The sequence below is a fragment of the Rhodamnia argentea genome, chromosome 4 (assembly GCF_020921035.1).
Source record: "Rhodamnia argentea isolate NSW1041297 chromosome 4, ASM2092103v1, whole genome shotgun sequence".
Lineage (NCBI taxonomy): Eukaryota > Viridiplantae > Streptophyta > Magnoliopsida > Myrtales > Myrtaceae > Rhodamnia > Rhodamnia argentea.
The window spans coordinates 7,350,410-7,376,299 of record NC_063153.1 but is presented as its reverse complement, the minus strand read 5'-3'; the positions used below and the strand labels follow the sequence as shown (position 1 = coordinate 7,376,299).

Sequence of the window (25,890 nt, the reverse complement as noted above, 5' to 3'; positions counted from 1 at the left end):
CAAAGCAGCTCTAAGTACCTAAGGTTTTTCCCGGTAAGCAACTTTACTCTTTAACGAGCATTTTCATTTTCCAATTTTTTCCCTATCAACTAAACAGGTTTCCTCTTCTGCCCTTGTATATAAGTTTGGAAGAGAATCAAACAAATTCAAAACATTTCTTAAGAATTATTAGCCAAAAGATTGGAAACCCCCTCTCTTTCCTACCATAATATGTTTGAAAATATATAGGAACATGTCTATATCCACCTTTCTTCAAAATAAAGAATACAATCTTCAAGTTTGAATGGTCATACTCAATGAAAGGTGTTCAAAGAGCATTGAATCTGCAGAACTCCACCCATGATATAATCAAGATCAACCAAACACTTCATTAATTCCTGGTTCTTGTGGGCCCATTTACATGCAAATCCTATGATTAAAGCAAAGCAATCATTTTGTCATATTGTCTGGCCAGTTTGGCTCCTATGGAATAGCATGAGCAGTGACTTCGGATAATATGCCCCAATATTCAAATGGAGGTTTCTCACAACCATCCTTTTGTTTTCCTTTTTTTTTCCTCAATTTTTTTTTAATTTTTTTCTCCTTTTTTTTAGCAATAAAAAATGGAACCAAGGATGGGCAATCATGTGCAAGAAAATGCAACTCCAATCATGGTGAATCAAAGGCATTGCATCTGCCTGTGCTCTTCATCCCCCAAACAATCCAATTTTTCACCTATTGCTATTGTTAGTACTCAAGTCTCTGTCTGGGTGTGGGTTTTCTACAAAGGCATTGATTGTAGGGGGACAAGGAACTTGGAACAGACAAGGTTTTGTTCTGCACTGTTCCCTCCCGCCGATTCATGTTTTTGTTCGGGTACTGAGGTCTGGACATACATTGGATACCTTCAAATAAGTGGTACATAGAGAAAGACCAAAAGGAGACAGGGAGGAGATCTGCAAGAACTGAGAATTTCTGAGTGGTTTTTGTCTCCTCTCTCTCTCTCAGCAGATACGTTTGATCTTTGGCTGGCATGGCATGGTCTGTTCTGTGTCGTGAGCTCATTCACCAAATGTCCACAAGCGTTCCCTTTTTTCAAGAAATCCTTTGCTTGAGCCGAGGTCCGGATGGATCGGATTACTTACCGTCATTTTCACGGGCAATGTCGCACTAGTGACAAGCATTTGTTTACGGATTTTAGGATGGTTTGTCGGCATGCACGTTATCGATCTAACGTCATCGCCTGTTGGCAGTGTTCCTTTCACCCCGATATGCATAATCCCTGGCTCAACTAGGACTTTCCTAGAAACGAGTAGGATGACTAGGGTAAGCAAAAATATGCCGGACCTCAGCCCCGGCACGGCCCACCCGTTAGGCTCAGGGTCAAGCCTAAATTAACTTTAGTATATGGTGAGTGCTTATATTTTTCAGTCTTCTTTCTGGTAACCCATGGAGTTCCGGCATGCAGTTGCACATGAGTTGAGCTGTGCTCTTGGGTTTGAATTGAAAGGCCCCCCAGTCAAAGAGCTTATACAGACCAAATTGGAGGGTTAAAGAAAAGGCACCTAAGAACATCCAATCTAAATTTTCAGTAGGTCACGGTTTATATGGATTTTGAACTTTAAGTTGGCTCAATTACCCTCAAACTTTTTACGTTATTCTCGTCCTTTTTTTTCTTCCTCTCAAAAATTTCAATCGATAAATTTTAATTCACCAAATTGGATTGGCACAGGATGAGCAGAAGATGCGTTCGAACATTGTAAAATAGTTGGAAGAAGTAATTCAACTGACTGGAAGTTCAAACTTCAAAGACGACATTACACTTTGCAAAAAAAAAACTCGAGAACTGATAGTATCATTATTCCATCGTCAAGCCAGACATTCAACGACACAATGACTTCAAATTACTGAACTAAGGTGATCAAGGACATTGGTTGATCACAGCGAGCTTCGAATTGGATATGAGAGTCGAGTAACATCGAACTTCATATTCTAATGGCTGTCACCAAGAACTTGAATTTGTATGTGACAAATAGTCTCACGAACAAAACCAATTTCGAAACTTTGTAAGAATAGGGCTTAACTATATCTGCTGAAGCTGCCACCGTGATTACCACTCTAAGCATCCTTCATCACGATCAGAAGAAGAGTTCGACACGATACAGGCCAATTACAGAATTATTATCTGGTCGACATAGACATTTCCATAGGCAAGACTCAAATCAGTGTACAGGGCATTTCTAGTTGAGAAGGATCTATACAACCACCAAATAAAAATGGGTAAAGTTCGGTCCAATCATTGTGAAAAGCCAATTAATCCTAATACGGAGATGCTAACTACTGTCAGCGATGGGACGGATACGAGGCATGACAAATTGAATCCAACCTCAGCACCATGTATGAGTTTTTATGTCAAGATTCACATCCACTGTAGACAAATAACGATCTTCCCCGCAGATACTTAAATGAACTACTAATGTTTATGCTCTGACATAATCAGATTGACATTATTCATCACGCTGTATAAATAAACTGACTACAAAGCAAGAGAGCTAAGATGATTCTTATCCTCATAAACTTAAAAAAGTTTTGCAGAATACCTTGAAAGAACAGAAAGCAGGACCTCAGTCGATCTTGGTTGTACTTTAGCTTCCACCAGTCAATCTGTACTGTAAAAGATCACCAGTACCGGCCGTGTCCTTGGCTCTCACTAGATAGTGCCATACATCCCAACACAGCTGTCCAATCCTCTGATGGAGAAGACGGCCTTCTCTCAAGGTGAATATAAACTTGCAAACTTTTCTGGCATCTGATTCTTCAAGTTTTCTGGCATCTGATTCTTGCATCCTGTGCTCCAAAGACCACCACGTACTAATGATGCTTGGTCTAAATTAAGCAAGTTAGATCCAACTGTCACAAAATATCGACAGCCCAAAACGTCTCATGGACTTCTCTTGCAATTGCATTCTCTGAATCTTGTCAACAACCCACGACCAAGTAAATTGCGTTGAGAAGTTCCATAAATCTGCAGTAAGTGCATCATACAGATTATAAGGACGTAAAGCACATGAAACAATTGATCATTAGCTGTGGCTTTAAGCAAGAAAATTACAAAGCAAATGGTTGGAGAAAGGCGGAGAAAAGCGCTGAAGCCAAATACCAACTCATACCTTCCTCGGCTATGATGAGCAAGAAGATTGGCCAAAGTATATTACATCCTGCACTTTCTAGTTCATACACCAAAAGGGATCTTAGTAATTAACAAATCCAGTGCCATAAGCCCTGCCCAGAATTGCTTCTATGCCGTCGGGGAGTAAATCAAAATTTTTAGCGACAGCTAAACCAGCATACATGCCATCAACTGCAGCACTAACAATTCCACCAGCATAACCTGCTCCTTCACCTATTGGATAAAGTCCTCTGAGCGACACACTCTCGTAAGTATCAGAGCTACGCGGAATCTGAACAGGAGAGCTTGTTCTAGTCTGGAAAAGTTATAGAAAAAGAAAACTATTTACAAGAAGTTCAGAATAGACATTGCTAGCACAAAAACATGCCCCGCAAGAATAAATTTTGTGAGGTGATGACAAAAGAGATGAGAGTGAAACTTGAATACTATTAAGCTGGAACTTGAAAAGGTCAACAGAGTAGTAGAGATGTGAATTACCTCTACCCCGTGAAGTAGTGCATCCTTGGAGATGAAGCCTGGTAACTGGAAATGAAGAATTTGGCCAAAAATGTTACTTTGTGACACCACATTTATTTATCTTAGTGTACAAGGAAAACTGTTAACAGATGACTAGGAAAGTACTCGACCTCCTGATCAAATGCAGCAATTGAACGCTTCAAAGCCTCTGTTATATGAATGGGGAAGAGATTGTGAAGATTTGCTGCTTTTACTCCTAAACGATAGCTCGAGGGTGGCACAGATGTTCCTAAAGAAATTAAATATTCCCAAGTTACATGAGAAATTGACTGTTTTCTTTCCGTAATTTAGCTTAAATGTAATTTAGAAAGTGGGATAGTGATATGAGAAATACTACCTGATAACTTATTTTCAAGAAAATCTGTCACTGTTTGCACAGGAACAACAAAATTTCCACCTCCCATGATAGCTGCTTTCTTCTCAAGATCCCTCTGAAAATTAAGATATTAGAATCAGAATGTAGCAACATTTCCTAATGACTGATAGGGATTAGAAATTAAGAACTCTCAATTGAGGTTTAATTTTTGAACTAAACAACTCCTCTTGACCTATTTCATTCATCTATGAACATAAGGTTGAAAGACCAGAAAGCGGAGAGTATAAACACCTGGAATGGACTTGGACTCAAATGAGCACAGAAAGGTAAATAACATAACAATGGAAGGAGAAAATAATGCAAAAACACCTGAAAATAGACCCCTGCCATGGGTCCAGAGCAATTCAATGAATTAAACTCTGATCCAGATACAGTGACAACTAAAGCAGCATTTGCCCATTTGGATGAACGCCGAGAGAAAGACATTCCATTGATACAAAGTTCTGATGGATCAGTACTTGTGAGAACCACCTGAAAGTGTACTTCAGTTACACCAACACATAAAACCAACAAACTTTGTTCTATGCTTTCAATATGCTCTTCTGCACATAGATTGTTCTAAAAATCCAGTCTATTCATCAAAATTCATAATCAGTCCAAAATTTTTTGCATTCATTCATGGATATACCACACTATCTAGCTAGTAAGTACTCTTCAATTCGTGTTGCAAATCCGTTGGAAAGATTTATTGACCTGTCTGGATAACTCCTCACTAAGTTAGCCATACGATCACATTGAATAATCTTACAAAAGAACCTGCTGTGTACTGTACTATGATAAAGAAACAGGAAGAAAGTCCAATAGACCACCATAAAGCATTGCAAACCATCCTTTCAACAAAATAAGATGTCTATCAGGCATACCTGTCCACCAGGACACATGCAGAACGAGTAGCAAGCACGGTTTGTCCCTAAACTTGGGGAAGAATCGATATCCTCACCCCTGACATGCTTGGCAACCTTGTAATCTGCCACTGGAACTTTTCCACGTCCACCACGGACACCCGATGCAAGCTTTGAGTACTGTAAAATACAGAATCAACTCCATAAGAACGTTGTCTAGAAAAAGAATTATTTCACTAGACATTCTAAATTGCAAGGAATGCAATTGAACCCTTAATTTTTTCCATTGCTCTGTTCAGTACTACAACTATTGTGAAAAACAGAAATGAAATCTGCTGCCCCCAGCATTAGGTTATATGTGATGGAAAAATCATACATAGATTGTTGGGTGCGACAAAAGTACCAACGTGGGACATTAATAACTCAACGCGGTTAACCACACCAAATAATGATGCCTTCTTCATTTTTTTAACTTGTTGCACCACATATAAATCTCATTGACAGCACCATCCTCCCCGATTCGTTCCACTCATCCCACATCTGAGCTACTTTAGAGAACCCAGATCAACAAGAAGTATCTTCAAGAAGCACACACCATCACCCTCATTTCTTCTCTCTTTGCATTATTTTCCTCTCGTTGGTTTCCTCATCTGAGTAATCTCTGAGACTTGAATACAAAGATGAAACGATTCTTGAACATATATCTACTCTCCCATCTCTCCACTGTCACTTTCTGTAGACCCGTCTATATGTGGTATGATCATCTTGCTTCATCTCTCTATCACTCACTACTGTCGAAATCTCCTTCCACAAACAACTCTTCCTTAAAGTAGAAAAAACCTCCAATCTCACGATCTTCTAATGATTCAAACACATTCCTCATTCTTACCAATAACTCCAGCCCCAAGCCTAATCAGCACCGGCCAAAGTCAAAGGTTTTTTAACCCATATCCTGCTTAGCGTGTCAAGTAGATGAAGCAGCACCGCAGTATGGGCTGGGGAAAGACAGTGCCAAATGGACCAATTTCAGGAAAGCAGGTTTGGGAAGTGGAGAGATGGCTGGGCCAAATTCTGAGGGGTGAATGATTCCACAACAGTGCCTAACAAATTCTGAGAGGTGAATGATTCCACAACAGGGCTTGAAGAACAAAGAAAGGAAAGAAAGAATGAGAGAAGAGGTTTTATGGGTACCATTCTGTTCTAGGCATGGCAGCAAATTTCTTCCTTGGTCAAAAAAACTCATAACAATTTTGTAAGGTCTCTCACAGATTTACCTATAGAACATCAATTGGAAACTTTTAACTTCGTTGAGAACCTATTTCACTATCAAAACTAGAGAGCTGACTCAATACTGTAGAAAAAAGATCGTGTTTCTGATGCAGTTCTAACAAATACAGAGGGATACGGGAGATTTTAGGGATATCGTAGCCTGGGAAAACCAAGAGAGCTTCCATAAATTTAGAGGAAAAAAGAAAGAAAATTAATAGACATCAACAGCCATGGGTGGTTATTCATTTATCTGACTAATCAATTGATACACTAGCAAAGGGTAAACGAAGTGCATCACCAACCTGTATGCTGTTTATTAGTTCTTGAGGATGTTCAACCCTCAAACCAACCTGCGAAACACAATAGAAGGAAAAATGGCACTTAGTAGTTTCATTTATGTTGCCAGTGACCACATATTCATCTTAGTAACCAGACTATTTACTTGAGAGGACTAAGGGTTGCAAATTTAAAACAAGGTTGAAGTAGAGATCAAGATCGTAATGCAACATCATAAGTTCATAACATTCCATAACTATGACCATAAAGAAAATGAGAGGATACTATTAGCATAACAGCAGAGAAATTCATTACAAATTGCTTCTTCTTGCACTTTGACACAATCAATCCATGTGAATATAAAAAATAACGATGTTGGAGGACCAGTTTAACACAATTAATTGAATTCTCCAACCTTTTACATTCCAGCGTATAGCATTTGCATATTGAAAATCTCAATTTTGAAGGATCAGATTGAAAATTTTTATTTGATCTAGCGTTAGTTCTGATCATTGGAATTGCAGATGCTATCGTTTCAGTAAGTGTTTGCTTGCTTCTTAAGGTACATAACTGGACGTCAGCCATCTCCTGGTTTATTCAACTTAAGTGCCAACATGGTACAGTACAGCTTTAATTCAGACTGACACAGTTTCAACTCAGTATCATAAAAAGGATACGAACAGACCTCCTTTCTGCGCACGTGCCAGAGAGAGAGAGAGAGACTTCTCAACTTAAATAGAGGCTACATGTTTATTAAACAAAATCTCTAATGGTCTTATGTCTTATCAGGGATGAATTCATGCACAATATTCACCTAGAAGGTGATCCCTCAAACACCCCCCCACAAAACCCATCCCCCACAATAGCAAATTGAAAAGGTCATCCATCTCATCAGTACATCAAAGGCAGAAAATATCCAAATAAGCAATCTAAAAAGACATGATACTACATTCAGGAAAGAAAGCAATTCAAAAGTGATGTATTTGCTCAGGTTAATTTACTCACAGCAATATCTTTAGGAACCAACTCCACATTATGAGAAAGAAGCATCTGGTAGACATCTCGAGCAGAATGGCCGACAGCAAGGATAACTGCATCACTTGTAAGCTTTTCACTGTCAAATAATGATTTGTCACTTGACTGAGAGACTTTGACCCCCACAACCTGCCCATTCTCTACTAGCAAATCATCCATTCTCGACCCAAACATGATGTTAACCTGCACAAATCATGTTAAAAAATCAACACCGACGAAACCAGTGATGAGCTAATAAGCAATGACCTAGTGCAACTGACTCCATTAATGCATGCGCAAAGGATAGCAACAAAAAAAAAAAAAAAAAAATTTGACTCACGCCTAGCTGCTGGAGATGCCGGCGAAAGTTCCGAAGCAAAGGAACCAACCTATCAGTTCCCAAATGAGGCTTTCCATTCACCAAAATGCTTTTGGGAGCTCCAAAATGCACCAATGTTTTCATAACCTGAGATGAAACAGTTAACAAAGTGCCGTAAAGCAAGTGAAGTATCATACAACAGGATGGCCAAATAGATGTTGAGGGAGGCGAAAAATAATTGAAAAATACTAGCCAAAGTTGACATCTCTAAACCTTTTTCTCCCCACTTCCCACATTAATGATGCAATACTCAGCATAATGGAGTACATTAGAGCAATTAGCTCCTAAGAATTGATATGAAAATTGAAGCTTTAAGTCCCACCCAAGTAAAGTTAGCAAATAAAAAGAAAGAAACCCAAGTGTGGTGATATAAACACATCTTACTCTAATTTTGAGACAAAATAGATTTTAATGTTTTATCATGCATTTTTATAAGTAGAACACGTAGTAAACTCTGCATATGGATAAACAAATATCCTTTAACTGGCAACAAGTTGAATAAAGAAAGAAAGATTTAAATTTTCACCGCCTACCAATAAACTATTATACAGTGAACAAATTTTCATATAGACCAATATTTCTCCCACGGGCTAACAACAAAATGCGAGAGACGCATATTTAACTTTAGACAAACAGAGAAAATTCCACCATTAAAGAAGAATGAAATTATTTGTGCCAAGGATCTTCCTCCCTCTCAGAGTTTACCTCGCTATACCCTTGCAATTAAAACAGTCACACCAACTCTAGCACTTGATTTGGTTTTGTTTTTAGGCTGCAACAGCACCATAGTGTCCAATCAAGAAGCCCTCACGTTTCCCTAAGTGAAGGAGCAGCTTTCATCAAAATACATTAGTTCAGTTCAGTGACACAGGGAGACCTAACCGAAAGATAAAGGCTAAAAAATATTGCACTAGGAAGTGACTATGCATCTGTTGCCTAAACTCACATCTGGAAAAGGTAACTTTTAAATGTTATGAGAGCCTGAAATTGTGCTTCCAGAAAAGTACTACGATCCGGATAAGCAGATACTACATGCCATTCATTGCGGCCGTCCTATTCCCCTTGTGATAAGGTAATTAGAAGGGAAAGGTTAAAGAGTCAATAAGAGGGTGATGCACCGTTTAACATCCAAATTAGGGGTTTTCTGACAAAAGAGCGCCACTGATGAATTACAAGTAAGGGGGGATGAGCTATCACAATGACCTATGAAAATGTAAATGAATGCACATGTTTCACAGAGGAAAAAAGGTCATGGATCATTACCGCCAATACACACTCACTGTTCCTTCCAATTCTAGTTACCAATTTTCCATCACTCCAGGTACCTGCACCACCCTGCCATGCATAAGTCCTCGCATAAATGACTCTAACAGCAGACATGGACTATAAGGACTAATACAAGAAACTCAGCAGCCAAAAACAATTTAAAAATGGCAGATAGGACAAAAAGGTCGTGTTCTCTGCAAAACTACACCCCGCTTAGGCTGTACATATTAATAATTGTTAAAAACATGAGCATGCCATCAAGACAAACAAATAAAAAAGAGCCCTTGAAAAAATGTAATTAAAACATAAAATTACAATGCTTAAGCTAATTTTACTTCTTTTTACGATGTTTAGATCTAGTAAATTAGGCAAACTGCCAAAACGAAGAAAAAAATAATAATGAACTTCTAGACAAGAAATAGCAAGTCCGAAACAAATAACAGCCTTGCTCATGAAAATATAGCCTCGTAAATTATATCATCGGTTCCACTAAATATGTCTCCTCCTAACAGAAAAAGTAAGGTTCATAAATAGTTGATTTATGAAATAAGATGGCCAAGGAGGACTTATAGAACAATGAGATGGACAAAAGTTTAACCTCTCCAAAGCAAAAGTTGCTATCTAGCTGTAAAATCCGACGCACCACAAGAGCACCAATATCACGCCCCCTTTGCTCAACAGGCTGCCCTCTTTCGATTAAAGTAACATCTGCACCAAGTTCAGCAAGCACTAGAGAAGCAAAGAGACCAGATGGCCCACTACCCACCACAGCTATTTTAGGTACTCTTATAGAATTGGATGTCCATTGTCTCCCAGATCCAGCTTTAAGGTCATTATCGCTCTCTCTTGACAATGTAGCTTCATGGCTCTTCTTACAATCATTTATCATGCTGATCAAATCACCTGAACCCTTTTTATTTAGCATACGTTCTACTATGCCAACTTTGGGCTCCAACCGAGAAATAAAGTCCCATGTACGAGGCTCTAGGTGCAGAAGCTTATTTGCATCCATATCCACTGTATATACAAATTTGGGCCCCTTTAGCATCTGAGACCAAAAAAAGGAGAAGAGGTCAAATAATTATTAGCAATCATAAAGTTCCGCTTTACACCATTGATAGTGTACGGCTCATTGCAGTCATTAATTGGTGACTCTTACTCTAAACGGAAAACAATGCAATTTGAAAAGGTTATTCTTCACTTCAGTAGTCCCAGGCTACGATCATCAAACCATACCTAAAGTTTGAGCAACAGAACAGGAAGGACCACAAGTCTCACAAATACTGCTGGAGATAGCATTTTCAATCTGATTCACCATAATTTTATCGTTTTCCTTTATAAGTTGGCATCTTCTGATTCTGCAGAATGATTAAACAGCTGACTCATCCATCTTTAAGGACCATTTCCTGGTCTGTTGGTGCACTCTCTTGGTATCTTACCATAATGGTATATTCATCAGCATTCTACAACTTTAATGTCTTTTCCCATAAGCAAACAATCTTCTTGTGATCCTTAAAAGAACGCCTCTTTCCAGACAGCAACTTATGAAAAGCGCAAAATGATCTCAAATGAGGAGAGGGGCAGGGAGATCCCAACACAAACTAGATGCCACGCATACACGTACATATATGTTACAAAAGACTCTCGAATGATATACTATCATATTGTATTTGACACGTGTTATGGAACAAAGACCAACAACCTCACTTTCACAGACGCACCTTTCTCGCATCAAATGATTTCCTCACCACGCAAAACGCTTCTGCAGGCAACATTGAAGCGACCTTACAACATAAGAAAAAGTCTCTGTCATTGAAGTAAAATGGCTTCCCAACCAGCACAAATTCGACTCTTACAAAGCATTTTCAAAATTTCGAACTTTTGGATGAACACCGATCCTAAAATCGGCCCATCAACTCGCGCAACAAGCAACCGGAACCGGACTAAAAACCCCAGAAAATTCCTGCGAGCAAGAAGAGAAATGATCATAAGTTCACCGGAAACTCGAGGACTCTGGCGATTTCTTGGAGCAACCCATCGGAGACGCCGAGGAAATCCTTGCCGGGGTCGTCGTGGACCGGGACGGCGAGCTTCGAGAGCCTCCAAGTGCCTTCGAACTTGTTCTTGACATCGCCGAGGGCTTGTTTCTGCTTGAGCTTGAGCTTGAGCTTCTTCTTCTCGGAAGGGTACCTCTGCTTGCCGGTCCTCTTGGCGCAGAGGATTCGGAGCGTTTGGCGAGAGGGACAGGAGGGTCGGGGACGGGGATAAGGGAAGCTTGGGGAGAGTGAGTGGTGGGTGAGGGTGAACGGAAGGACCTTGGAGGGAGCAAGCGACATGGTCATAGAGAGAGAGAGAGAGAGAGAGAGAGAGAGAGGAGATTGTGTCTACAGTTGCAGAGTTGAGGGATAAGGGAGGTTTTGCCCCCATGAATTACATATATATTTTTAATGGAAAAGAAAAAGAAATCCATAAGTTCTTATTTCTCTTGATTTTTTTTTTTTCAGGTTGGATTATTTTATACAACAAAATTATTTTTCAAAGAATGACCGTTTATATCGCTTAAAATAATTAATCAATGAAAATTGTTTTCGTTATTGACAATAATTTATATATTTCGGGTGAGATGAAAATTTTTGATTTTTCGTAAAACAAACGAAATCCGAAAGATATAATATTATCCATCTTATAGCCATAAGAAACAAAGTATTGCTAAGTTTTGAAATCACAAAATTGATTTTCTTCTTTTGATCATTTGCTTAATGTCTTGCTATTCATGGGAACGTACTTATTATATAGAGTTTTGACTATATAAACGCGGTCGCATATTCATCAAGAGCACATCTAATTATTTTGCTTTTATTATCGTATGTAGATGGGGTGACAAGCATACTCCGAAAACTTTCCTAAGTACAAAGACCAATCGGCACAGTAGTACCTCGTTTAGTTAATTTAAATTTTTCGACTAAAAAAAAGGTTAAATTAAATTTCTTTTTTTTTATATTACACGAAATGCCAAGTTTTGTCCTGAACAAAATCACTTGAAAATCAAATAGTTAAAAGTTGTAAAAGTGATTGAAAAAATCCAAAAGATTCCTATAGGCTGTAACCACCACATTATTGAAAACCCTATTCATTTGCTTTTGAAGTCATTAGGAAAAAGAAATATCTCCACAAAAAGAAGAGGTGAAAAACCAAAAAAGAATTTTCTTACCTATTCGCTAGACTTGGGAAACCATACAAAAAATCCCCAAAAAAGAAAATTCTTAGGGAGGCTCATCGCCTCTTGTCTATTCACCAAGTAATCATCTTAATATAAATAGAACTAGCAAAAGCCCGATCAATGTTGTGCAACAGAATTAACTTATTTAATTAACACAATGTCTCAATCGAAACAAAATGTTATATCTTTATTTTCTAGGAAAAATAGAAAAAAAAAATGAAAGAATACCTAATAAGTAAGATTAGCATCTCTTAAAAATGTTCTTCGCTCGTCTTATTTTAAGATCATAAAACAAATGACATTGTTTTGATTTGGTTTTCTCTTTGTACATCATCTCACTGATGTAGAGACCGGTTAAGCGCAAGTAATACCGATACCATATCATTTGACCGTAACACCAAACACATCCATTATATCCTATTTTTTTTCACTTCAATAAGTAGATTTAAGGAATGATTTACTTGCATTTGGTTCTAATTACAAACAAAAAGGCTACGAAAAAGTCATCAAAAAAAATGTAGAATCATGAAACACACATGGATAAATAAATATTGAAATTTGAAACAGAAAAGTACAATAATAATACCACATAAGCAAAAAACTTATATTGAATCGAAAGAAAAAGAGAAAAAGGAGGAGGGAAAAAAGCAAAAGCATGATGAAAAATGGGCCTTATCCTTACTTAGAGCAGTATAAAACAAAATAAACATGAAAAGAAAAATAAATTCAAAACGATTTTGAGTACAAAAAAAAAAAAAACGGACGGTATATTTATAAGTAAAATAAGTAGTTATGGCTCAAATTAAATATTTCATAACGTGCGTGGGACCCCTACGGTAAGTCTCGGAAGAAAAGCTCGTCTCTTCCCAACCTTTTACTTATAGAAAAGGTAAGTCCTAAAATTTGTCAAATTTTGTGCACTTTAAAAACTGAAATTTTCATTCCGTATATCAAATCCTAGACGTGAACGTCGCTGCACTTTGAGTCCTTCCTTCTGTCATCAAACTCAATTGGATGAACAAACACAGGTTTTAGGATTTCAACGTAACAAACGAAAGTTCAAAAAAAAACTTAAGTCCACGAAATTGACGAGGAACTGGCCCCATTGATAAATGTTCTCGCAAAATTGGTTTCTATGGAAGCAGCCTTCTGCATCGTCTTCGGTTGATGTGTACCATGTACAGTGTACACATTGCGCATCATCTTTTTCGAAGAGGACAGCCATATACAACTCTTCATATCCGATCAGGAACTCAGAATTGTCAACTACGTCGAGGCAGATTGTCCTTCATATTCCTCCAATCTCTACCGAAAAAGCGAACTGAAAGAGGGAATATTTGGTAATAGCGTGGTTCTCATGAACTAAGAGTGCAGAACTACCGTTAACTCACTAGGATGTCCGAAAGGGCGCTCCGCCCGAACATCCAAGAGCACACCGGTATTTAGTAGACACCGGATTTTCGAGATGTTCGAGCCAAACAATCGTACATGTCAAAAGTCTAGTCTAGCTCAATCGATAATATATCGGCACAATGCATTTGAAAAGTTATCTGCCTTGGAGATTGTGTTCCCAAAACAGAAATGCTTTCAATTAGTATACTTTGAGCCAAAACCCCTTCTTCAAATGACTAAAGAATTCTCAGACTCCTTTAGTGCAGGCATTCCTCCAAGTCCTCCATCATATCCATGAGCCCTATAACACAGTCACTTCAAGATTGACTGAGCTGATTTCATTTTCTAACCAAGTCATTAGTTTCTTTTCCTGGTATATAGTGAGAAAGAGCAGGTTGACGTGAAATGATATTAATGGTGCATGCATTCTCCAAACAGAACTCGTGCAACCCTCAACAGAGAGCGTAGTGATAAAAAAATCGAATGAACTCAAGATTATCTGACATGCCGACGAGCAAATAAATGTCGTACTTTCGAACAATTCTTCACCGTCTTATGATCGCTGGGTCTCTCAAGCGCATGATCTTCTTTAAGTTCTCACAATTCCTCATATGAGTGAGGAAACTTTGATACAGTGCTTAGATAAGAGTGTCCACTGAATTCACCATTTGCTTCCATCTCCATCGAGAGATTGGTAAAAATCGGTCGGCCGAACAATGTTCACTTCCTCGAACTCATTGTCATCTGCCCATGAAATATTGAGTCAACAAATTGATGACGTAAGAAATCATTGTTCAAAATGCATCCACGGTTAAGAAGGGAGCAAAACTCCACTGAAGCAGCCAATAATTACAGAATAACAAAGTAATTCTGGTGATTAAACAAATAAAAGCCAGGCTTCCAGTGATAACCAATTATACTTGCACAACTACCAAGTCATGCTATGCTCCATAAAACCCGCATTCTTACATAGTAGTACCCATGACTAGCTAATCATTAAGAAGCCTCTGGAAGTCCATTGATTATTATTCATTGTACAACAAGATGTCACAAGTTTTCAATTGGGCTCCAGAAGAACTTTATCACACAAGCACTCAAATGAAACAACAGCTAATGAAGACAAATTACTAACCCAATGACATCATGAAATCAACTTAAAGGAAGGAATGTAACAAACGTGGCAGGTAAATAGTTGTAAACTAGATAGAGCTGAATAGTCTGAAGACGATGACAAACCAGTATAAGCAGCATAGCCCATGCTAAACAGAGAGATAAATTAAAACAAGAAACATAAGAGGAATACAAAAGATAAGCCTTAATCATGTTGTTTTTTTCCAGATAATCCAAAAGAACAAGCCCAGCAATGACCAGATCTTGGAAGTCGTGCAGTACAAAAGTACACTGAGAGACTCCTTTAAGCATGTAAAGTTTTTGAATTCTATGCAGAGGGGATAAAAAAATTCAAGAAGGGTCAATGACATTAACTTATCCTGTTATACATTAAGCAAATTAGGACAAAGATTAAACTACATAGACTCAAATGCAGGTTTAAGCAAACTGAGACTTAACATTCAGCATTAATGACATGTCATTTCCTGTGAAACAGAGAGATTGACTCCAGTTTAACTGCTTCGAAAGCCTTAAATATTCAGCTCATTGCATTTTTCCATGCTTTGCATTTGTGTCCTTTTGTTAGAAACATGTTGCATAAATTCACAAACAAGATTGCAGATCAAAATGATATCGGTGCAACACCTACCATCAGAAAGGAAAACATCAACCAGTGCGATTACTTGTTTCCCTTCTTTATTTACTGTACAGCACCCTCCTCAATAAATGCTGATCTAAGAGGAGCTAAAAGAAAATACAGACTAGGATATCGCACGAGTAAAACTTAGGGTTGACTTCGCCTCATCTCCAAAAGCTTTGGGTATGTCTCACAGTACTTCCATGCTGTTTTAATTTTTGCAGTTTAGCTTTGCCATCTATATTTCATAGAATGGTTCAATAAACACCATAGTATCAGCATGGACTGCAAATTAGCTAGATTTTTTACCATCTAAAGCATAATAGACAAATGTTATATGCTCAATTGACTCAAATAAGCATGCAATCAAAAGTTAACTATAGGTTAACTCTGATGATGATCTAGTTTCATGTGGGAACAGGTGAACAAAATAAGGCTTAAGGACAAGTTATGGCTATTCTCTTATGGGCAGTAAGAAGAGTAAATTGGAACAATATCGTGAAGTCAAAGAGGTGAACTAAGAAGAAGAAAAAAGAGCAAGGGTCATAGTGAGATAAACTCGAACTTCAGGGAGAAAGTGTAGTCAACCATTTAATTTTGGAAGCGTTGCTATCTTGAATGAACTAATGTGACACCCACTGAGTTCTGATTAGCGACACCCCTAGAATTTCTAAAATTTACACTAACAGCCCTTGGAACTTTACATTGATGCCTCTGGGTCAGACCTAACATATTAAAAGATCAACTGTATTTACTTGACAAATTGTGTCCCTATCTAATTGACCTAAACTGAAAATGCTGACGCTAGTGTAAATCAACCACACATACAAACCATAATTAATGCTCATCCAAAATGAAACAGATTCAATTTGATCTGATTCCTGACTAGACCAAACACCCCACTATGATTTCTACTCTGCCGGATGATAGTCTATTTCATTTTGGTCCCATTCCATAAGGTGGGGCTATGGTTTCTTATGGACTTTTATGAGCACTGATTACTTCACATCCACATTTTTGGTCCACTTGGATTAAGAAAAAGGCACAAAATGCGAAGTCAGAAAGCTCTCATAACTTTTGGGTCCAATGAGACCATCGGTGTATTAGACAAAACTCAAAGCATGAAACTTGGGCTATTGTTTTCATTACCATTTTTTGGCGATATGGGATTTTATGCAAAAGGCAAACTTTGAATCCTTAAACTTTTAGACGGTTGAAAAAATTGTAAAAGTTCGGTGTATTTGGGAATCTAAAAAGAAGTTATAAAAGGCTAGATAGAAATGTGGAGAAAACTAAATGGGCAAAATCTATTTTGCCCAATGATATTAATGTCTGGTGAGACTATACTTGTTTAACACTCACTGACAAAAAGAATGAACTTGGATGCAAAAACTTGACTAATTCTCCAAGCCAAAAATAAAAAGGAGCTGCTGCGCTACAAAAATCATAAGCCTGGAAAATAGCAGGGGCTGAGAACATACAAGTTGATAGAGTAAGAGGAAATCAAGAACAAGAAACAACCTTTCCTCAAGGTCAGTGCAACCACGGCATCGTTTTCAACCTGAATAGACATCATTGGATAAGTGAGATGCGTGAGAAAGAAACATTTCACCAGTACTACTATCTATGAAAAACTTGGGACTATCTATGCATAAAAGTAAACTCATATGATGCAATGAAGAGCCAAACAACTGACGCAAAGAATTAGTACCTTTTGATCTGCTAGTGATTTTGAATCCTCCAGCACCTCCCCAGTCCCTACCAAGATCAAACGTTGATCATTAGCAGGTTGGTCTATGAGGTTTTGCAGTTTCTCCTTGACATTAAGAATTGTCTCAGTCGGTTCACACTGGATAAAGTAAGTCGTCTTACTCCGCTTAACACGAATGTACATACTCTGCATGATGGACTACAGCGTAAGCAGAGCAGTACCAAAATAAAGGGCAGTTAAGGTATCAAAAGTTGCAATCTAAACAGCAAATTATGTGGCAGTGGAATAGAAGTATAGAGTAAACACAATTTACTATGATTTTCGGTGAAAAAAAGTCTCCACATGCCTTCCATGTTGACAGTACTCTGCGTATGTTAACCTTTATGCATACAATGATCTAAAACCATTAACAAATTTTACTTCCAAAAGCAGTTGGACTGATCTCATGTGTGTAACCCTCTCTTCTGATCAAAATGGTGAAAAGCAGGAAAGGCTAATATTCTTACTCCATTGTACAAGATCCAATAATTTAAGACTTTGCTTCACAGTTTCCTTTCACAACTTTTTAGGTCCTCCTTTGGTAACCAGGATTCTCATCACAGAACACACTTCTCCCCTAGTGTATCAAAAGGCTACCATTGGATGTGTTTATACCACCTCATATGTGAGCTACTTTCATTTTCATTTCAGTCACACTCACATAAAGTTGCCCTCGAATATGCTATTTTCTGATCGCTGTCTTTTTTACAGTGCCCAAACATCAAGCAGACATTCTCATTTTCGGGAAAACCCATTGTGTGTGTATATTGTTGCTCACCCAGAGGCATTACATTTACATGCCATTAAGCTTCGTTGCCAGTAGAGTTCCTACACTTTTCTCCTTAAATTTAAATTCTATTCCACAGTAAAATGTAATATGCTTTTCCACTTCATTCGTATTGCTTGTATTGCATGGAAAACGAATATCAGTTTGTCCATTATTGCTCACTTCTTCATACTTCCAATAATAATATGGTTTTCCACTTTATCCATATTGCTTGCATCGTATGGAAAGCCGATATCAGTTTCTCCAATTATTACTCACTTTTTCAAACTTCCCGATCTCCATACTTATCACTGCATCACGGAACTTTTCTGCTGAACTTACAATTCACATACTCTGTCTTTTGAGCAACTTAAACAAAAACCCTTAACATTGGATGAATTCAATGCTAGACGCTTGTTGGCATTCCAGCCTTCCTTTTTCCCCAGCTCAACCTTTATGAGTTTCTCTCTAATTCCCTTAAGACATCAACACTCCAGCAATTGTTCTTTCACAATAACAGTTTCCTATGTTTTGGAAGAACAAAGTTCTGTAAAACTCAACAAATAATCCTATATTCGACTGAAAAAAAAAAAATATCCTGACACTAATCTGACAGATAACTACCAAATTCCAGCCTTTTTGCATTGACTCTATTCTTTCCAGGAATGCTCTTTACGTCCCTCAAGAGACTATAGAAGATAATTTGACAGACAACTGCCAAAGCCCAGCCGTTTTGCATTGACTCTGTTTTCCTATGCATAATAGGCTGTATTTTTTCCTTCTATGAACCTAATTTGACACGATATGCTCTTGACATAATGAAATAACAAACTTCATTTGTCCAAAAAACTCCAGCACAAGAACATGAACCAATTCGCTTGGGCATGCCCATCAGGCCCAAACAGTGTTATGGACTGAATTCTGCAATTTCAACTAAGTTCAGATTCATCCACAAATGCAATTCACAGAGAAGTCCATGTTCTCAGATTTTGAGCGCCAAACTCTGTCGTAACACAAAAAACAGCAGATCCAACGAACAGAAAGAGTGAGAGATGAAATACACAAATCTTAAACCCAGAAGAACTAACAATGGCTCCCAAGGGTTTTTAAGCTATTAAGGTAACCGAGGAGGTGGAGGACACGTTCAACTATTAAGGAACCAAGCACAATATCATAGGAACTCACAATATTCTAAAAAATGCCAAGTTAAAGCAATGCTGCTGAACTTCAATTTTTGTTATACCCATTAAAAAAAGAACTGAAATTGTAGGATCCAAGTAACATGCCACAAGACACCACATTGGGCGCGCACGAACAAGCACCAGAAAAACTCAAACATCACGGGCACAAAACCAGAAACTCTGTAACCAAACAATTCACACGAATCATCGACTAGGACACATCAGAACTGGAGCTGTACCATTTTCAACTGCCCCCACAAGAACAATCCGGCGATCAATTCCGCTGTTCCGGTCTCTGAACTCCTGCAACGATTACGCAAGAACCTAGATGCCCAAAGAGAACATCCTACGTCAACTAATGCACGTATCGACTTCCATCGGTTTTTCTCTTCCTGGTGAAAGAAACTAAGAACCGCAAAAGATCCCGAAGAACGAAAGAAAAAGAAGAAGCAAACTTTGAATCCTTCGAAGAGGATCTACCAACTGGGTACAAAACGCGCGCATTACCTAGAAGGACTTCATATCGTGTCGCTTCAAGTGCTTCGTACGAGACGCTGGACGCTCACTGAGCGAGGAATCAGGAGCAGACCAGTCGGTCGTCGGCGATTGTATATATATGGACCCGCCATTGCTGGGGCAGCTTGAAGATTTTTGGGACTTCCCGATGTTGCAGAGGAGAAACCAGCGGATGGGCTATAGATTAGAGAGACAGGCCCAATCGGTGGGTGGATTTAGCCCAAATTGTAAGCCCAAAATCCAGGGCCCACCGTGGCACAAGCTGTACGTGGTGGTCAAACGTCCAAAACGATGTTATCGGGTCAACCCGATTTATTCCGGTCCAAGCGGTTCTTTCCACGTCACAGGCGATCATGGAGTTTCGATTTCGAAGCACGGAGAGATCTTTAGACTGGAACATGGTTCTCAAGAGGGATATGTCACATAACTCAAATTAGAAACATTTTTTCTCTGATTTCGAAAACACCGAAAAATCTGCACGAACTATTACTGAAATTGCACCAAACATCAAGCGACCGCAGCGTGCCATTTTTTGCAAAGTTTCGGGTTTGTTGTTACCTCGGCAAAAAATAGAAAAAAAAAAGAGAAAAAAAAATTTGTAGACGACTTCTTTAAGCCATGAAATTTATATCGCGACTCACGAAATTTGGAGGCTCTGTCTTTGTTAAGCGACCTATAATTTCTATGTTCATGCTGTTCACTAAGTTAATGTTAACCTTCCCATTGCAAAGTTTCGGGTTCATTGTTACCTCGGCCAATTTTTTTTTTTTTTAAAAGGGAGAAGAAAATCTGTGGAGGACTTCTTTAAGTGATGGAATTTGTATCGACTCAATTAAATTTGGAAGCCCCGTCTTCGTTAAGCGACTCATAATTTCGGTGTTCGCGCCCATCACCAAGATAATGTTACTTTTCCCATTGTTTGCTTGGGCTAGAATTTTTTTTTTTTTTTTTCATTTCTTACCAGGTCTGACTATTTTATTTTATTTTTTCATTCCCTATATAAAAAAGATGCATTTATTGTTATCACCATTATTTTAATTTATCGAGATAGCGTAGTTGACTGGCCTTTTTATTAAAGTCAACATCCAGCTTAGTCAAGTAGTCACGTTCTCTGCACCGACTTCTGGTTCCACCCCAACCAACCCCGGGTCGGTGAACGGGTGGGGCCCCCACCCTGCACACGGTGGACCTCATTAGTAGCCGTTGGAAGCGCAATAATAACTGCTTTTTAAAGTGGGGGAAAAAAATCCGACCAAAAACAAAAAAAAAAAAAAAAAGGCGGGGCAGAAAAGAGATGGGAGAGGGAATCAAAATGATGCACGTACTTGATAATGTTCTCGAACGGTCCTCGCGGGGCCAAGGGACGGCACGTGCGGGGGCCACACGTGCGCCCCACACGTGCCGCCATCTCTGCTTGTTTTAATCAACGGGATTAACTTAAACTCGGGGGGCCCATCCGAAAAGACGGAAAGAGCAACGGCGGGTGGGGCCAACTGTGATTATCGGTAATCATGGTATTCGGCAACTCTAATTACGACACAGGACAGCACAGACATAAAAGTCAGTTGAGGATAAATGTTCCAAGATTAGACCAAGAAAGGGTTTATTCCTTTTGGATTTTATCGCCAATTCGGAACCCGAAAATTGCTCTAATTCAAGCCAAGTTTTATCACCCTGGAAAAATTAATTAGTCTTTTTTTTTCTTCATAAACCACAAAATCCCTAACACCTTTATTTTCCACATAATAAATACTACTGAAAATGAAATCTATGATTCTCGAAAAATCCAATCTAAAGCGAACGTTATTCCTCGATGTTGTCTCTTCATGATGCGAGCAGTAATTATCGAAATCGGATTGCGAACCGATGATAATAAGAATAAAATCTCGACGGTTCTTTTTAAGTGAGCGATTGAATATCCGAATCGGATTGCAAGCTAATAATAAAAATGAAATTCTCGAGTCTCAATGGTAATCGGATGGTAATTTGAGCCAAGTGTTAATTAATGGTAGTAAATCTGATTAGTATCCAGATACGATAGCAAGTTAATAAATTTTCTTGTCTGTTTCCTAAATATCATTCCCCATCCATTCAGCGCCAATACCGTTTCTTGAAAAGGAAATGTGAGTTGGTTCCTGAGCAGTGCCAGAGTCGTGAGAGCTCTGATCTGATCTGCGTTTGTTGCCAGACTTCCCCTCCATTGACGAGACCTGCTTTGCAATAAAAGCAAAGGCCCGACCTTTTTCTCCTCGTCGTCCTCCTTTCGTCTACTTCTTCTTCGCGAAAAGCAACCGCTTGGCCTTTGCTTTAACGCCCGCAAAGACTGAATCTTCCAACTGCCGAATCGATCGCTTTTCGCAGTCCCTTCTGGTCGTCGACCCTCCTGCAAGCTCTGTCCTTTCTTTCTGGGTCATCTCCCTCTGTGTTCCTCTGCGAAAGGGGAGCTTGACGGGCGGCTCTTGCCCCGCGTTTCTTGGATTTCTCGGATTCTCAGAGTAGATTGGCGTCGTCGGCGTTGTGTTTTCGTCTTCATTCCTTTGAAAGGAGGCGGAAGTTCGCGCGGACATCGGTGCTGGGAGGAGGGAGTTTCTCTGTTCGACGACGGCCAGCTGTTTTTCGTCTGCGAGAAGGAGACGGTATGAGTTGTGGTCCACCCTCATCGTTACATTTTTCTTCATTTTGGAACTTTCTTGCGATTGGTCGTCCTGTTGTTCGCATGATTTGGCTGAAAATAGGTCTGAACATTTCGGGTTCCGTTCGTCTGTAGCTCTGCATGGAGAGACGTAGATAAAATCTTTTCGCAGGCTCAGGATTGGTCACTGAGCTCGTGACGCTGGGTTCTTGTTGATTCGAGGAAGAAAATCTCGTCTTTTTTGTCCAATTCAGAGGCGGATTGGCTCGATTCCAGGCTGAATCGCATTGAACATGGCTGAGATTGGCGTTTGTTTGGGGATGCCCGAAATGGATGGTTCTGCTCTCAAAGAAGCACTCTTTTCTCAGCAGCAACTCCTGCAGAAACTCTACAATGAATTGGACGAAGAGAGGGAAGCGTCCGCTACTGCGGCTAGTGAAGCCTTGTCGATGATACTGCGCTTGCAGGGCGAAAAGGCGGCCGTCAAGATGGAGGCCGATCAGTTCAAGAGAATGGCTGAGGAGAAGATGTGTCATGCGGACCTCTCCCTGGAAGTGTTTGAGGATGTTATTTACCAGAAAGAGATGGAGATCGCGTCGCTCGAGTTCCAAGTCCAAGCTTATCGGTATAAGCTTTTGAGCATGGGTTACGCTGATTTCGGACCCAGTGAAAGTAGACTTCTGGATAATCTGTTTTTGCAAAGAGGAGATGTCTCCAATGGTGGGAAGGGGTCGAATGGCGGTGTGAGGAGACTGAACTCTGTGCCTCCAATTTGCTTGAAGGATCATACTCCAAAGAAAGGCGTCATCAAAAGACAAAAATCTGTTTTCCCTAATCCAGATGTGGATTCGAGAATAGTTGAAGATAACCCAGATCTTGAAGGTGCGGGCGAGAGCTTGAATTTCGAGAAAACGTCGGAGAATTCGTTGAATGAGGATTTCAGTCCAGTTTGGGAGCAGATCAGAAGATTAGGGGATCATGTGAATGACATATCGGAATGTAAGGACACTAGTCAAGCTAATAATGACTACTCTATCGGCGTGTCTAGGTCCTGTGCTATTGCTTCTTCTGTGAGTGCACCGCCTTGTTATACTACAAGTGAATGTGTCGATGAAAAGTCTGTTCAGATGAACTATCGTGAAAATCTCTACACCGCAGAAGCAGTTGAGAACTCAGCTTGTTCAACAAGTATTCAAGATATTTTTGAAGTACCACAGAGTGATGAGAGCTGTAAAAACCTTGAAGTTCAGGTAAAAGAATGGCGTAAGCAGGAACCTGAAGGTGAAAATAGGCTCGGGAAGCCAGATTTGGTCACTGACCAAACTGACTGGATAAAGAAAATGCTGCTTTCGTTGAACCATGACAAGATGCCGTCTAGTCCTAGACTGAGAGGGAAGATGAGTGCTGACTGTGATGGGTTTCCAGGAGCCAACAAACCCAGGGTACTAATACATCGGTCTGAGTTTCAACAGCTGAGTGAAAGAATCGAACGGCTTGAGACAGAGGGGAATGCTAGAAGCCGAGAAATCGTCCATGAAAATGAAGAGGAAATGAACTTACTGAAGGAGATACAAGAGCAACTGAATTCAATACAGCGTGAGATGAGGCGCGAGAACAAAAGGAAAGATGCTCAACTTTACGACTTGCCCCTGCTCACCCTAACCGAAGTACGCGCCTCTCTTACTTTTCTTTATCTCGGCATGTTTCCATTCGTAAACCTGCATCCAAATTTAGTTTTAGCCTGCTTTAGCTTTTATGTTGTAGTGGCTTTCAGGCAGATCTTCTGCTTATGATAAATCAGAATCCCAAACTATACATTTCTTTCGGCAGGCTATGTTGCACTTCTGGCTCTGATCAAGCAAGAAACTATGGCAATTGCTCCTCAAATTATCTCAATATGTTCCCTGCATGATCTTGGCTTTGGAATGCGCTTTTGACAGACTTTGCACAAAATCGTCGTGCCTCTTCTTGTGTCGGTATGAGTGAAAAGATTGGTCTCTTTGATTTTTCATCCTGGTTGATTATGTACAGAACCGAGATTTTCAGTTTGAAATCTGTAAATTGATACATGTGAGACAGGTGATTTACTTTTGGGGGGGATGATACTTTTCATGCTCCTGTTTTGTACATTTTGAATGACAGAAAATGCTGTGTCTTCATAATCGAGATGAGACTGTATATTGGTTTTCATGGTTGAGCTCGAAATCATTGTTGATGAGACTGTATTCATTCCGCTCTTCTCTTTATTTTGTTCGCCTGCAAGGTAAATGGTCATGCGGGATATTGTTAGGAGTAGGATTAGGATATGAGGCTACAGATCATACAAATGACATCGAAGACATGTCTCTGTCCGATTCAATTGAGAGTTATGCAGACGAGAGGATTGGAATCATTGAACTTCCCAAGCAAGTGTAGCATGAAAATGCATATCCATCTGGTATAAGTAGTTCACAGTTTATCAACTCGGAGTTGTTGTTGCGACACTCTTAAAATAGCATGTTGCAGGATGATGATTCACGTCGAGGGGTTCATAGACCGATCAACATTGCATAACTAAGTTCGGCTTTGGCCAGAAAGTAGACAGATTATTATCGGGTGCATGATGTAATACACTTACCTGTACGTGCATCCGTCAGTGTTCACACGATACAGGAAACTCCGAGGACAGCATTGGTGAGCTAGGATTCTTGATTGGGTCTTATTCAGCTTGAAAGAATATGTTAGTCACCGTAGAACGGTTAAATATTTGCACGCCGGAACGGCGCTCAACTGGGCTTGCTCGGGTCCGGTGAGTCCTGAGCTTTGTGTTTCACTGTCGAAAACTTGAATAACACCACTGAATGAAAACGACAGTGGGCGTCAAAAATCAAGATAAATGCAGATAACAGTATCTGCTTAAAAAAAAACTTCAGAAGAAGGTACCGGACAGCATGTGGACTTTTGGGCAGCTCCCTCGGTGATCTTTCCAACATTCGGTGGGTGATGTTTTATTAGGTAAATTAATTCCCCAAACAGCGAAAGAATCGTCGTATGCCCCAGAAGATAGATTATTTACGGGCTATACATGGCATTCAGGAATCTTTTTCAAAGGAAACTTGTCTAAAACTAACTTTAGGCGGTAGGGGTAGAGTTATTCATGTGTGACGTATCCATAGAGAAGGGATTCAAATTATAATCTAGAAGTTATGTGTGTGTATATTTTACAGAAACATGAAATCACAGTGGACGATAATGTAGCTGGAAGGCACGGAAATAAAGGTGTCATTTCCGAAATCTTACCTAGACAAGATATACCTTATTTGCAAGATGGAAGACCTATTGACATGGTCTTCAATCTATTAGGAGTACCCTCACGAATGAATGTAGGACAGATATTTGAACGCTCACTTGGATTAGCGGGGGGGATCCGCTAGATATACATTATCGAATGGCACCCTTTGATGAGCCTGCATGTCAAGGTAGTCTTGCCATTTTATTCATCTCACCTATGGCCACCTTCGGCAACGACAACTGGCTGAAGCAGCCAGCGCTGCAACCCCAACAATCACCTCGTACGCCGTCCAGTATGTCGGATGCCGG

At 39.5% G+C, this 25,890-nt stretch overlaps 3 protein-coding genes and 1 long non-coding RNA gene across 10 annotated transcripts; 1 reads left to right on the top strand and 3 right to left on the bottom strand.

The window, feature by feature from the left end:
• Positions 1–2,354: 2,354 nt before the first annotated feature.
• Positions 2,355–2,656, bottom strand: LOC125314607. The gene is made up of 2 exons (XR_007198087.1): positions 2,580–2,656; positions 2,355–2,498 (listed from the first exon to the last, which is right to left on the bottom strand). It is a non-coding gene; the product is annotated as an uncharacterized LOC125314607 (long non-coding RNA).
• A 13-nt stretch (positions 2,657–2,669) lies between these two features.
• LOC115736182 (uncharacterized protein Cbei_0202) lies at positions 2,670–11,499 on the bottom strand. Of its 3 annotated transcripts, XM_030667732.2 has the most exons (14): positions 11,105–11,499; positions 10,829–10,891; positions 9,706–10,155; positions 9,105–9,176; positions 7,803–7,928; positions 7,454–7,666; positions 6,475–6,522; positions 4,925–5,083; positions 4,371–4,532; positions 4,023–4,116; positions 3,796–3,914; positions 3,647–3,691; positions 3,150–3,464; positions 2,670–3,004 (listed from the first exon to the last, which is right to left on the bottom strand). In XM_030667732.2, the coding sequence occupies exons 1-13, from the start codon at positions 11,447–11,449 to the stop codon at positions 3,231–3,233; spliced, it is 2,130 nt and encodes a 709-aa protein (XP_030523592.1). In that variant the 5' UTR covers positions 11,450–11,499; the 3' UTR covers positions 2,670–3,004; positions 3,150–3,230. The 3 variants fall into 3 exon arrangements, with proteins under 3 accessions (XP_030523592.1, XP_030523596.1, XP_030523597.1); XM_030667736.2 differs by lacking the exon at positions 6,475–6,522; XM_030667737.2 differs by lacking the exon at positions 10,829–10,891.
• A 2,615-nt stretch (positions 11,500–14,114) lies between these two features.
• Positions 14,115–19,805, bottom strand: LOC115736183 (polyubiquitin). 4 transcript variants are annotated; one of them, XM_030667738.2, is made up of 5 exons: positions 19,671–19,805; positions 19,403–19,487; positions 17,178–17,363; positions 16,988–17,027; positions 14,115–14,463 (listed from the first exon to the last, which is right to left on the bottom strand). In XM_030667738.2, the coding sequence occupies exons 2-5, from the start codon at positions 19,403–19,405 to the stop codon at positions 14,381–14,383; spliced, it is 312 nt and encodes a 103-aa protein (XP_030523598.1). In that variant the 5' UTR covers positions 19,406–19,487; positions 19,671–19,805; the 3' UTR covers positions 14,115–14,380. The 4 variants fall into 4 exon arrangements, with proteins under 4 accessions (XP_030523598.1, XP_030523599.1, XP_048133312.1 ...); XM_030667739.2 differs by having other exon boundaries at positions 19,403–19,509; positions 19,671–19,789; XM_048277355.1 differs by lacking the exon at positions 19,671–19,805 and having other exon boundaries at positions 16,906–17,027; positions 19,403–19,656.
• Positions 19,806–21,797: 1,992 nt separating this feature from the next.
• LOC115736180 lies at positions 21,798–24,516 on the top strand. Of its 2 annotated transcripts, none has more exons than XM_048277956.1 (3): positions 21,798–22,315; positions 22,415–23,978; positions 24,142–24,516. In XM_048277956.1, exons 2-3 carry the CDS (start codon positions 22,605–22,607, stop codon positions 24,163–24,165), a joined length of 1,398 nt encoding a protein of 465 aa, XP_048133913.1. In that variant the 5' UTR covers positions 21,798–22,315; positions 22,415–22,604; the 3' UTR covers positions 24,166–24,516. The 2 variants fall into 2 exon arrangements, with proteins under 2 accessions (XP_048133913.1, XP_048133912.1); XM_048277955.1 differs by having other exon boundaries at positions 21,799–22,315; positions 22,566–23,978.
• Positions 24,517–25,890: the final 1,374 nt, after the last annotated feature.